This window comes from Trematomus bernacchii, unplaced genomic scaffold, assembly GCF_902827165.1.
Source record: "Trematomus bernacchii unplaced genomic scaffold, fTreBer1.1, whole genome shotgun sequence".
Taxonomy (NCBI): Eukaryota; Metazoa; Chordata; class Actinopteri; order Perciformes; family Nototheniidae; genus Trematomus; species Trematomus bernacchii.
The window spans coordinates 2,332,593-2,346,652 of record NW_022987686.1 but is presented as its reverse complement, the minus strand read 5'-3'; the positions used below and the strand labels follow the sequence as shown (position 1 = coordinate 2,346,652).

Below are 14,060 nucleotides of genomic sequence, written 5' to 3'. Positions count from 1 at the left end.
TAGCTTTCTACATAGTGGCACAGAAACATGTCCGCCTGAATTATAGTCGGGGAAAGACTGTTGGGACAAAAACAGCAAAACGCACATTTTGCCATAATCCTGCATTTTAATAATACCTCAACTGCATGCAAACATCTTCAAAATGCGGCCTTCTACAATATTTAAAAGCCCACAAAGTAGTTCCATATTAATGTGAGGACATTTCAAGCAATTGTTGTCTTTGATTAAATCTCTTTTATATGCCGCGTCTCTGTATGACTTTATGAACCGCTCACCAATAAGTATATAATAACACGCAATAGTTCCTCTAAAGCCCGAAAGAAGAACCACAGTCAAATTACTGTGCACTTAAAACATTTAAATTAGTTCTGAACTTCATCAGAAACAAGATATCTAATCGTTTTCGACCAACATCTAGATACTAGGAAAAAAGAAGTCAACATGGCTTGATATCACATCTGGACAATTTCAAACAAGGGGTTCACAACCTAAGGGTCGGAGTCCCCCATGAGGGTCATAACATACATCTGGAAGGTCACGTGAGGAAAGAAGAAGACTCCATTTTGTTTTTAAATTTAAATAGTAGAAGGTCTCAAAGACTCTAAAAAGGATTAATGAGAAAAACATTCAATAATACCTTTGACAAGCGGTTGCATATCGCATTGCATTATTTATTTCAAAGGCCCCGAAAATATATGTTCTCCTTTAGCCTCTGCACTATGAGGGATGGTTCCTTCAGTTATGTACGTTATGGTTATCTCACAAGGGAGACTAACTCATTTGTTTTTTCTTTGTGCTTTCCATCACTGGTTTAAGAGGGCGGGGCTTCATTTGGAGATAATGTGATGTCACATACTTCCATGCACCAATCAGGATTCAACAACATTAGAATTAGAATCTGAGACAATCTGAGGTTGTTTGCTCACTGTCAATTAAATCTGACCGAAGTAGACTGATATTTTTAGCATTTTTTTGTGTTAAACGCTTAATAAAAACTGGAGATATTTTACTTAATTGTTACGCAACGGAAACCATTGTCACTTAACACAAACATGTGCTTCATAACCTGTGTTTTTTTTTCATTTAAATAAATAATTGTGATTTTTTTTTACTGAATGTTTTCAATTAAAAAGCAAACATTTTTCTTTCAACTTTAACCAAAAACTGCTTCGAATCAGCAAACATTAACATCCGATTAGAATTAACAGTTATGCAACCGCTTCCTTTTATAACATTTCTACAATACTCTTGACCTTTCTTCTGAATACAAAATAAAAAACTATGCAGCACACTTAGTGACGTAATAATACGTTTACATAAGGCAGGTTGAATAATACGTTTAATCACTTACAAGGTTTCGTGTAAAATGTCTGAGGAGGTGTTACACTCCAGAGTATTAGGTTGATAGGCTATTACTTGCGAAAGAGGCTTATATAAAGTCAAGTTAGTGGCACAATGGAGAACAATTGTGCCACTAACTCCTGAGAAAACAGACTGTTTGTTGTTCTCTGCCTTGCTTCACTGATGGCTGGTCAGGGATTTCATACACTTGACAGATTACCACTTTATTCAGTTTAATCTTTCATGTTTTTTAACTTATATTCCTGTGTTTTAGGATTTTTTCGTTGCAAAAATAAATAGAAAAGTTAGGTTCAATAAAGTTTAAGCAACATGCAGCCTGAAAACCTGCAGCCTGGAATGTTCTGAGCGTTTGTTCAGGGCTGCTTACAGATGAAAGTAAGCTTTTCATAGTGTTTAAATCCTATTACAACTCCAAACGAGGTGGTGTTTTACTCCGCCGTTCACAGCTTCGAAGCTGAATAAACATTCTCCACCTTCAGCATTGATTAACTCATGTTAAGCTGGAGCCCACTGTCAGCCCATCTACGGACATTTAAGGTGGCATAGCTTCTTTCCAAAGAAAGTTGGTAAGCTACACTTCAGTGTTCATGATAGGCTGCATAAAGGCTTCCTAACCAGGGTGAAAGCCTCGGTCGGTGTGAAAGTGAGACGGTGCTCATGGCCTGTTGTTGGGGCTACACTTGCTGGTGCTTTAAGCTGCAGGGAAGATTAACATGTTCCCAGCTCCATGAGCAACATGGTGTTAACACTGTTGTTGCCTGCGGATATAGTGGTCCATTTGGAAATGCAAGTTTGCAAAACAAACAACTCACTCATAGCATGAATCATTTTGTGGACTTTAGGTATTTCGTCAGATTTTTACAGTGTTTGTGCAAGAGATGAAGTTTAACCACCCATCCATTTCCGCTCAACACTGTGTTTTTCTTGTTACGTCACTTTTGTTTTTCACATTCGTCCGCTGAAGGACGATGTTTTCTCTGCTAAATAGGATTGTTGGTCCTGCATGAGCTTAATTTGTGACGTCACAAATGTTTAATAGCCAAATATGGTCCAGTATAGACTTTAGCAATTAGGGTGTGGACATTTTAACCTCAGGTATGTACAACGATCACTAACTTTTTATTGAAGTAGGCGACATTTTTTGTCTTTAAGCGAAATTGTGCATATTCATAAATACTGGATTTTTTTCAGTTAGCAAAAGTGAGTAGATGTAATTTAATATAAATATGCTTTTGCTGAAAATGTTTATATTGTTAACAATAATAAGTTTGTTTTTTTTAGACGTGTAGATAACCAAGTTTAAAATGAATCACACAAAATAACTTTTGCTTATAGACACAACAGCCAACATAACAGCCAATAAATAAAGGTTTAAAATGCGATGGACGTTAACCAGTTCAATTTCTCTTTCTTCTCCAAACTTCACAAAAAACAACTATCTGCTATTTATTAAGGTATTTAAGTTTATTACAGTTTTATACCTTCATACTTGTTTGTATATATTTGAAAAATATATTCTATAAACATTTCGAGGGTCTCACACTGTTTTTGTGTTTATGCTTTTCAAGTAAACATGAAAATGAAGGGTTGGCGTGCTTATTCTTCTCATCTTGACTTAGTTCTATACGATCGAAAAAACGTCCCTGGAACATTTTCCGTAAAAAAAACAACAACACGTGAATTATTAATATAGTCAGGAATATAGTAATGATTAATCAAGCAAGTGTAATATTAAAACAAATAATAATAATAATGGACGAATATGTGTGTTGCAACGCCGCTAGGAATAGGAGTATTGGGAGATTAAGAGATTAACCGGGTGCATAGTAAACCTTAAGTGTGCATGCACAGTTGTAACCAATAGGCGGTACTGTGCCATTCTTCATGGAGCTCTCCATCTCCAGCCCTGAGGACAACACTGCATCTCTGCTTTGGGTTGCTCCCTAATTGACCTAAATACAGCATCTCTGCTCCCTGCAGGCAGACGATCACACAGAGGCTGCGAGGAGCGAGACAGTCTGGGGTTTTTCTTCTGGAGTAATTCCTCGTCTCTCCAGGACGATATTTATGTCTGGATCTCTGACAGCGGAGGCTTGAGCTCTCGGTGCTCTCATGGGTCGCGTCGGGATGGTTTACGCAGAGCAGAAGACACTCCTGGCTGGGAACAACACATACCGTGGAATGATTTTATAAATCAGAAACAGCGTTTTGCTTCGGATTTCAAGACTTCACAGTCTTGAAAAGGACGGACAAGTAAACATGCTAGATAATAAATCGCCGAGATCCAAGCTGGGTCCTGCGTCCAGAGGTTGCTCATTTTACATTGAGAATTTGCTGGGGACTGCATACAGAGCGGCTTCGTCCGAGGAGAGGGTGGAGACCGAGAGATTGAAAGTAACCGACCGCAGCCCGGTGATCTGTCCGGGACTGGAAACTAAACGTCTGGATGAGAGAGGAGTGTTAACCGGGAGCGGGACATCACCAAATACAGCGTACGGCAGCTCAAGAAGTAAGTGCATCCAATAATATTCGCATTGGTATGTCCTGATCTGTTAATAAAAAGTACGGGAATAACACATGTTGTGGAAAGAGTAAATAACAACTCTTATAGTCTCTTAATTCGGGCTCATATCTGCTTTAAAGGGTTGGAACATGATTAAAAACGGTCGTGACAGCAGTTATCCTCACTGTACCAAACATGAACCACTTGCAATGACACATTTTGTCCGTATAAAAACACACGAACTTTGAATTACGTGCGTAAAAGTTTGAAATCATGTCTAGCAGCACTTTCACAAAAACAGCCGGTTATTTAACAGGCCACAAGAGGCCATGACACATGGGTTGTGGCACGTTTTAGTGACTCGGTGGGTAAAACACCCTAAACTCCCCAATTATAAACCGAGCTGGCATCGACAACACTCTCACTCTGATGCTCTAAATAGACCTGCAGCGGAGATGTGATGCTTATTTATAATGTTGGAACCGCATGAATGGGCACATTTAGTGCAAAAACATGTCAGATAATGTCTTGCTATTGGACAGGAGCGAAATGAAGCTTGAATACTGGGCAGGATTTCATTATGTTTCCTCACTGCCCGTAGGTCCATCGCACAAGGACGAACACACAGACGCTGTGCCAACAAGCGACCGGGATTCCCCAACTTTAACAGGGCGGGAGGAGAGCGAGGAGCCGGGGGAGAAGGGGGACGACAGTTTGACGGATGAAAGAGAGGAGGACGATGCGCGATCCTCCTGCTTCTCCCGAAAAGACAGCTGTGATACAGGTGAGGCCGAATCAAAGGTTATAACAGACCCCTTTAAAAAAGTAACCCACTTTATAGGGCATTCGTCACTACTACGCATGCGCTAACGTTGGGCATTGTTAGTATTGTATTGTAGTTTCTAAATGTTGGTGTATTTGAATATGTTTCTTGGAAGAGGATATCAGCACCAAGGGGCAATACAAGTGTTATATTAGGTCGCAGGGGTGTATCTGGGAGTTTAGTGAGTCATTGTGGGTAATTTAAATGCCTTCTTGGCCAGGTCAGCATTGAAAATGAGATTTTATCTCAATGTTTTTATCTGGTTAAATAAAGGTTAAAAAAAAAAAAAAAAAAAAAAAAAATAAGTTGGTTCCCTGGATTGGCCAACAACAGTTATGTTTGTTTTGATCAATAAACAGTTTTACTATTAACTTCCCAGAAATGTTGCATTTAAAACGTTATCACTAAATACCAATATTGGTATATCTGGCAGATGATATTATCCATTCACCATTTTCAATTACACTGCACTGTTAGCGTAGTTGTAACCAGTTCCATTTAGTAACCCTTCTTCTGCTTCCTCTTCTCAGGTGACCAAAAAGTGCCACGAAAGAAGAAGACCCGCACCGTGTTCAGCCGGACTCAGGTGTTCCAGCTCGAGTCCACTTTCGACCTGAAGCGCTACCTGAGCAGCTCGGAGCGAGCCGGGCTAGCCGTCTCGCTGCAGCTCACCGAGACCCAGGTGAAGATCTGGTTCCAGAACCGCAGGAACAAGTGGAAGAGGCTGATAGCAGCCGACATGGAGGCTAGCAGTGCCGCCCTCCCCTACACCGGCCAGAGGGTCGTCAGAGTTCCCGTGTTGTATCGCGAGACGCCACAGATGGTCGGCTTCTCCAATTCTATCCACTATCCATTGACTTCCCACTTCAGCCATCCGGTGTCGTTCCTAACGACGCAGATGACAGGACTGGTGTGACTTTAAGAAAGAGACGGAGAAGACTTTTGACTCTTTTGGCCCCAATGATTCTGCAAAAGTATTACTTTTAGTTCAGTTTCTGATCCTGTTGAGTTAGATGATCAATTTATGCATTCCAATTTATTTATAACAAATGCTACTGCTAAACAAGTACCTTTGGAATATAAAGTGTAGGGACAATAATTGAGGTTTAAAGGTGCCCACAATCATGTATTTTACAGAGGACATCTCACACCAGGTTCATAGGTTTTATGTATTGCTCATTTTTTATTATTTTTCACAGAAATTGTATTGAAGAACCATATCTATGGGATCTAATAAGGGTCAATATGATTGAGTTTGTGAAACAAGCTTTTGGCATGTATAAGTCTTTGTAAACCTATAAAACGTTTCCTCCAGATTTTGGGTGAAATTTGCAATAGTTGAAAAAAATGGTTGCAAAAATAGGAATGAGCTCACAAATGTGATCAATGCTCAAGACCATGAAAACTGAATTTTACAAATATTTTATGAAACTGTGAAAACGAGTTAGACGTGTATTCTGCGTGAACATTTTGTTCATACACAGCTCTGGCTTTGTAAATGGCAATCAAATTACTTGTTCAGACAGAGCTACACGAAACTTTTCCAGGAGGGAAAGGCTATTTATAGAAAGGCAGTGGTTTCTGATCAGCAATGATAGGAGGGGTGCATTTGTTCAGGTATTTGTTTCAAAATATCATCAATCTTTCTCTAGAATCGTAGACTGCACCTTTAAGGTATACGAGTATAAATGTTTTCCCTGCGTTTACAGACAAATTTAGGGGTAACATTTCCATTTTTAGCTTCTACTTCTGTTCTCCTAGTTTCATGCAGTTTTTGTTGCAGGTTTATAAAGGGTTATAAACAACCACGTTATGATTCTTTCTGAACATGTTTTCACAAGCTCTGAATCTTACTGCCCTATTTGAGCCCATACACACTAGTTGGGAGTATTATGCACTGTGTTCTCGGTTTGATCAAATAAACTGTAGAGACTAGATCATTTATGCAAAGGAGTTTGGTGTTTGTGACTTTTGATAGCTGTGAGCATGGGTAGTTGTTAGCAATATTCTTTGACACTATTTTTTTATTTAAGAGGATTTTAATACAGACTTTTGTACACGGATATGTTCACATGTGAATAAAAATATATGCACAAATTGTTTGGTGGTTTTTTGGGCAAGGCAAATTGGTAACTTGGATTGTTTCCCGTCCCTTTTTTTCCACTACTAAAAATCAGGTTGTATAAAATGAACAATGAAGGCCAAATTAAAAAAGGGATTAGGACAAATTCAGATGTTGGATTAAAGGTTTCAGGCTGTCAAAGTATGAGAAAAAGGAATACGTGTTAAAGCTTGACCCCATCTTTTAGGGACTTACATTCTCAAAGCCACAGTAACAAGTTGTTAAACTGTGATGTAAATATGGCTAAATAAATTGTATGTCATGGAACCCCAAAGTTCTCACAACTCTAAGTCAAGTGGACTTCACAAGGAACTGTGCAAATGTTAGTCTGAGTCAGTATTATGGATGGAGCCAGGAAGCAAGCGTTTCTACGACAGAAAGGGGTTTTAAAGCCACAGTATGGCAGCCAAGCGTACGTCTGCACCCCGCCCTCATCTGCCCCACACCCTCACCAATCAGGAGCTGCTAAACCGCAGTCTTCCGGGTCGCAGAAGAACGTTGCAACTCGCTCCTCTGCGCGCGCTATTCGCAGCCGAGGCGCAATGGTGCTCGGAGCGTCCGGAGACGTCGGTGTTTCGGGTGTTTCGGGAATCTCGGAGGAGCGGATGAAATGCCCAGGAACATGAGCAAAGAGGATGCCCCGAGCCGGAGCGCTTCTTTGACCTTCACCATCGACAACATCCTGAACCTGAAGCAGCGGGACAGGGGGGACAGTGCCGGGACCAAGGAGCGGGGGGACACTGGATGTAAGGAGGATTTACGGGCGCGGTGTGAGGACCCGTGGGACGTCCGGAGGAGGCACGGCAGCGGCTCAGAAGAGACAGGTAACTGGGAATTTATAGAAATAAATCAGTAATAAGTATATGGAAGTATCGAATGCACAATGGCCAATACAAAAGAAGAAATCTGACATTATGTAGAACTTGCTATTGGTTTGTTTTATCGCTAGCACTTGCAGGATATTTTTTGTTGGTTTGTTTCTTCATAGTTGAATGCATTTTAGTTTAATCTCTTTATTAAGGCGTCAGCTAAATGTAATGTTATGCCTCTCCCGTATTTTAATTTCAATGACTAATACATTTTGGAAGGAATCTAGAAATAGTAGACTGTGTAGGCTGATGAAGCTGTTGTGCACACATATAAAGCTGGATCCACACCAAAGAGACTAATTTAAATTATTTTTTAGAAACTGTAGGGGGTATAACCCAGACCAGAGGTGATGTTTTTATAGTTAATAATCAAGCTACAGTAATTATTGTGCAGTTTCTTCGCAAAAAAGTAGCGCGTAAGTTTGCATTTTCCGCTGCATCAAAGCTCGTTTTGTCGCTTCATTCACAGCGGCAGTGAAGCCCAGGGTGCGGCGCGCAAACCGCGGGGAGGACAGCCCGCCGCGGACCGCTGGCTCCTGTCCCGGGGCGCACAGTGAGCACAGCGCCGAGGACGCGTCCGAGCAGGAGGGCCCAGGGGACTCTAAAGGCATGGTGAAGAAGAAAACTCGCACCATCTTCTCCAAGAGACAGATCTTCCAGCTGGAGGCCACTTTCGACATGAAGCGGTATCTGAGCAGCTCGGAGAGAGCGTGCCTCGCCAGCTCGCTGCAGCTCACAGAGACTCAGGTGAAGATCTGGTTCCAGAACCGCCGCAACAAGCTGAAGAGACAGGTCTCCTGCACGGACATGGAGGGGTCTCAGCTCTCAGACGCGGGCAAAAATGTGCAATTACCCACTTTTTACAAAGACAGCAGCAGCCTGCTGGGAGGATGCTTGTTACCCATGCATTTCCCCGTCATGTACCCCACTGCAGCCGCCGCGCCTTACATCTACTTCTCCAACACTGGCAAATATTATGGCCTGTTCGATGCAGACTGAGGCCGTTTCTCTGTTTGGAATCGCAAGACAGTGTGTGGACATTTGGGCATACAGTGTCTCCTGTTTTGTCTTTTGGACTTGCCCTTTTTTTGTTTTTACTTCATAAAAAAAATCTCCCATTAATCCAAGACATGCATGTGCCACTTTTTGTCCTCCTCCAAATTAAATATTATTATTATTATTATTATTATTATATTTCAATGCTTAGGACGTTTATCTTCAGAAAAATGTGCATGCAGTTTTATGGCCAGTTTTATTTCGAGCAGTAATGTCATCTGAATGAATGTACGTTAATGTTTCATCCACTTCATAAATCTGCAATAATATATATTTTATTTTCGTTATCTTATGGTTTAAACCCTAGTTTATGTGGAACAACACTTCATTTGTATCTATATGGCCTTATTTTTTTAATGAACTCTTATCGTTTGTTTTCGTGACTTTTCAGACTGTTACACTGTGAATACAGTTACTATATCATGATGAATTTTACAATAAAAAGGTGTAATATTTGCAATTTTACCAACGTGTGTTGACTCGAGCTGAATTATATTCGGATTAAAGACTTTATATCAAATCTACTTATTGATTGTGTTTTTCTTTTTATCGTACATTTAGGTTCTTGTTATTATTTACTTGTAATTATTTGTTGCAATTTTGCATTGCCATCAACTAAGTCAAAGTTTAGATTTTTCCCCTGAAGTGGCAAAATGACTTCTTTAAACCTTATAATATTTTTATAAACAGTAAAATAGTGGCTCCAGGTTGCATTACTTGTTTTATAGCGCACAAACTCGCCTTTGTGAAATATTCCTGAAGCGAGTTTGTTATTGACATAAAGTAGTTAACAGCAATATTTCACTTTTCATTGTTTAAATACAAATTGTGTATAGCACTGCTTCAGCAGAGGTGGAAGAAGTAGCAGTGTGAAATACTCTGTTAAGTTCCAAAAGTAAAAGTCTTCAAAATGCAAATCCATTTAACAATCACATATCTTACTGGAATATTAATGTAAACATTGCTTTCATATTGCAGCTGTTGTATGTAGGGCTAATAACTTTAGCATCGTTATTTATTAGTTAATTTATATTTTGTTATATTAACAAAACTAACTAAATCCATCATGTGCATTAAGAACAATATTTCTCTCTGTAATGTAGTAAAATAGTTTTATAAAGTAAAATAGAAATACTCAAGTGAAGAAATGTGCCTAAGCCTATTTGCAATAACAAAGAATAGTTTTCTCTTTTTTTTGTATGATCATTATTCCAATTATTGTGCATTAACTAGTTAGCCCCCTAAACTGTGTTCCTAAACTTCAGAAATGTGTAAACCAGTTTATTTGTCTGTTGGGCTTCATTTAGACATGCATGTGAAAGTTGCTCCATCTATCAAAACACCTCATCTTCACAATCCGTTACCGTGTGTGTGTGTGTGTGTGTGTGTGTGTGTGTGTGTGTGTGTGTGTGTGTGTGTGTACATTGATGCTTGTAGTGTTTCAAATTAACATTATAGTTTTTGGGGAAATGCAGGACCAGATGAGAAGATGTCACAATGTAAGCTGGAAAATGCTTCTTTATAGAAGTAGAAAAACAAACAACTAAACAACTTGTTTATATAAATAGTTTGATTTGCTTGTTTTATTGGTTATTCTTACTTTAACTTCTTATATTTATATAAATATTTTTATATTTTTGTTTTATTTATTTCCAAAATTGAGCAATTGTCACAAAACCCAATTTCAGGACTAATAAAGTATTCTAAAATGTAAAATCTACAAAAAGGACAGACCAAAATGCATTCATAAAGTTTCAAAACAAATAAATCAATTCAATTGCATCTTCTTCCGGTTTTTAAAAGTAAAGTAGTTCCCTCAAACCATGGAATCCTTAAAAGACGTTGTCATGTTGTTAATGAACACATCCAGAGGGTTTCCCACTATCTGTCTTTCTCTGCCTTTCCAGCATTAAGAGAGGCACAAGTGTAGCTGAGTAATGCATCTCCGCAGAGAAAGGCGAGAAAACAAGAGAAATGTGTATTTAGGTGGACTTGCATCAGTGCTTCTGGAGAGACCTTTCCTAAAGGGCCCGGCAAGCTGCACTTACACACCGTTTCCGGGTCACTTCCCCCTTCAGTGCTGGAGCCTCTCACTGCTCTCTCCCTGTCACAGCCATTCAGGGCCCCGGCGCTGTTAACCTGCTCATTCAACCACTTAGTCTGCCTGCAAATCTGTTGTTGTCTCTACTAAATTCCTCCCCACCTATGCAGAGCAGTTAGAAATCTACTGTCAAATTATCACCAAAGGATTTGAGGTTGTTGTTTAATATGTTAGTTTTAAAATGCAGAGTGTTAAAGAAAGGAATACCTCTTCAACAAGATTTTGGATTATGTACGCATTGATAGGCTATCTTGTGAAAGCCCTCTTTATACATTTGGAGTAAATTAAAAGGAAAACTCTTAAAATTCTACATAAAGATATGCTTATTAGTTAATTCTTCTCTTTTTAATGTTGTTTCTTGCATTTATTTCAACAAATCAAAGCACTATGGATACTTTAAACTGAAGGGTTCGATTCATTTAACTGAGAGCAACCTTTTAATTGCACGGCTAAAATATCTTATTGGTATGATAAATTACAGCACTATTCTTAATTGTTTGAATATTTACTATTTTGGAACCAAGTTTGTAGTATTGCCCTATAAGCTTTAACATTACAAAGTTGAATTACATTTTAGCATTCAACCGACCAGCCGTGACTCAGCCAACTATTCCCTCCCTGCCTCAGTGCCTCACCCCCATTCAGATGTATATATCATTATATACTGTAGTCAGTGGATAATAAGGAACGTGTATTAGTTTAGGCAATCCACAGCATATTTCTACACCCTGCATTTATATAAGTGGAATTGGTGTTGACTATAATGCCAATTCACATTACAGAAATGTTTTACGAGTATCAGTGTAAATTACGAGATGTATCAAGAACCATGCAAATTGTTGTTCACTTCTTAGTCGCACAATAATGTAATAGACGTCATTGAACATATTTTAGTTTATAATAGTTTTGAACTTTTTCATGTCTGATCTGTGCTAGAGGGCTAAATTAAGGTTTTGCAAGTAAATGGGCTACGAGTGTAAACATAAAACCTAGACCAAATGTGCCTACATTCACAGACATTCATTTCTTTAAGTTCTTTTTTTTAAGTATAAACGTGTGTGTGTGTGTGTGTGTGTGTGTGTGTGTGTGTGTGTGTGTGTGAAAACAAATCTAAACTATAAAGGACACCACTAAAAAATATTTCAGCACCATATACATTTAATGTATAGACACATAGAAAATTAAACAATTTCAAATACTGATGGGAAATTACCATTTTGTGCATTTCTCTTCTAACCACAAATTCTAAATACAAACATTATTGATGTAAAACAAATAATTACTAATAAACACTCTTCAATTTTCTTTCTATTTCTATTCTATTTTTTGGGGTTGGGGAGACACTATGTCTATATATAGATAATGGATGGCCCTTATATTATTATGCTACTGTTTATTAAGGCTAGGTTAAAGGTTGGGTTTATCATTGAGCAGTTATGGTTAAATTAGTCTGCATAGGGTGAATGTAAGCCAATACAAATGTCCTCATCACAAGTGTAGGAGTGCAGGTTTGAGTATAGAAGTGCCTGCTTGGCGTGTCTTGTGTGTCTGAGATGGGTGGGGTGGGGGGGGCGGTGGGGTGGGGGGCATGGTGGGGTTTACAGTCGCCAGACTTCCTGACTCTCGCGCTGTCGGACACTTGTGAGCGCAGTGTTGGCTCTTTGTGTCTCAGCACTCTGTTCTCCAACCACAAGGTTCAAGTGACCCCACCGGCTGCCTGCAGTCTGCCCAGACCGGACTGCACCCCCCCCCCACACCCCACACCCCACCCATATCTGTCAAAAGGCGAAGAAAATCCATTAAAATCTCAACCTGATCAAAAAGACGCCCAAAGCCAAGACACCATATGCACCCATTTAGGGCTATCGATGACTGGCGAGCATTGTGCGGTAGCCTAATACACACGATTGACTTACTGCCAACAGGGGCAACTAAGAATGTTTTTCTACAAAAGAAACAGAGCTAGAGTTTGGCGGAGTTATTCCAAGCTGATGTTCAACTCAAGGACATCCAGAGCTGTCAGCACGTTCCTCTAGTTTGACCAGTGCTAAACCACGCCGCACATGGTTTCCATTCCATGATAAATACTTGAAGGCCGAACACTATTGTTTGAAATCATTGATCACAGAATTGCAAGTGATGATGTGGTCCCACCGAATGATTGTGGTGGGTGTTTCTCTCATGCCGTTAGCATGCAAATAAGGAGATGTGGCACGATGACCATGCCTTCGCTTCACCATTGTTTAGACATCGATGTGAAGTTATTTTACATCATGACCAAACTAAAGAAAAGTGAATAGAGACCGATGTTTGTACTTACTGTACTGCAGGGATATCAGTACTGCTTTGAAATGTCTGTACTATAATGGTGCATGAGTGTGTTAGCTAGCTATCATCTTGATTTCGTTTCAAAGAGGTTGAGATCACGTCATATCTCATTTCATCTCCCTAACGCCGGGTGACATCTTTGATTGAGATTTCCATATCAATCATTCACCACTGGCCTTGTTCGTAACCAGACCCGAACGTCTGGATAGTTGTTTAAGGAGCCATTAAATCCCTGTTCACACCCTACTTGGCGCGCTACGCTGAAAAGCTTGCCTGTTTTGCCGTGAGCTCTCTTTGTGCATTCTCAGATGGGATTTATAATTACTACCAATTACTGTTTAAACTGCCTCGAGGAAAAGACTGAGCTTAATTTCTTAAAATGATGCAGAAGTGAGCTGGAACTACTGAAAACTACTACAACGGGTTTTCTTTCAGCTTCTATTGGCAGAGAAGCAGTCAAAATGTAAAAAGAAATGTTTTGACACAGAAAATTCAAGCTGAATAAACTGAATTTGTTCGTCAATAACTGTTATCATTGGCTCCCCTAACCAATGACTGATCACACCTAAACAAAAATACAGTCAGCCTATGTCATTCTTTTGTTAGGGAAAGGTATGGGCCGGGAAACCAAAACAAATTAGCTGGAATATGCTTAAAAAGCTCAGTGAAGCTGAAACAGCTGCAATGAATACACATCTTGTCACTGAAATGAACCAATCTTTTAAGTTTCAAGCACTTACTGTTACAACTGAAATATTTCAAGGTTAATTGGTGAATTTTCCAATTTGCTCAAAAGACAATGAAGAAATGAAACACAGAAATCAAACCCTTTGTGTGGTTTTGATGGCTTCACCCACTGATCCACCACAATATCCAATATAAACCAGAATTATTCA

At 39.4% G+C, this 14,060-nt stretch overlaps 2 protein-coding genes across 2 annotated transcripts; both read left to right on the top strand.

Annotated features, from left to right (window-relative positions):
* The first annotated feature begins 3,621 nt into the window (after positions 1-3,621).
* LOC117488052 (homeobox protein HMX1-like) lies at positions 3,622-5,604 on the top strand. The gene is made up of 3 exons (XM_034136780.1): positions 3,622-3,871; positions 4,467-4,649; positions 5,219-5,604. The coding sequence occupies exons 1-3, from the start codon at positions 3,622-3,624 to the stop codon at positions 5,602-5,604; spliced, it is 819 nt and encodes a 272-aa protein (XP_033992671.1).
* Positions 5,605-7,209: 1,605 nt separating this feature from the next.
* LOC117488079 (homeobox protein HMX1-like) lies at positions 7,210-8,733 on the top strand. The gene is made up of 3 exons (XM_034136815.1): positions 7,210-7,222; positions 7,287-7,634; positions 8,149-8,733. Exons 1-3 carry the CDS (start codon positions 7,210-7,212, stop codon positions 8,676-8,678), a joined length of 891 nt encoding a protein of 296 aa, XP_033992706.1. The 3' UTR covers positions 8,679-8,733.
* Positions 8,734-14,060: the final 5,327 nt, after the last annotated feature.

Coding starts and splice junctions, on each gene's coding strand:
- LOC117488052 (XM_034136780.1), top strand. CDS start 3,622: ATGCTAGATAATAAATCGCCGAGATCCAAGCTGGGTCCTGCGTCCAGA. Junction 3,872..4,466: donor AGCGTACGGCAGCTCAAGAA/GTAAGTGCATCC, acceptor CACTGCCCGTAG/GTCCATCGCACAAGGACGAA. Junction 4,650..5,218: donor AAAAGACAGCTGTGATACAG/GTGAGGCCGAAT, acceptor TCCTCTTCTCAG/GTGACCAAAAAGTGCCACGA.
- LOC117488079 (XM_034136815.1), top strand. Junction 7,635..8,148: donor CAGCGGCTCAGAAGAGACAG/GTAACTGGGAAT, acceptor CTTCATTCACAG/CGGCAGTGAAGCCCAGGGTG.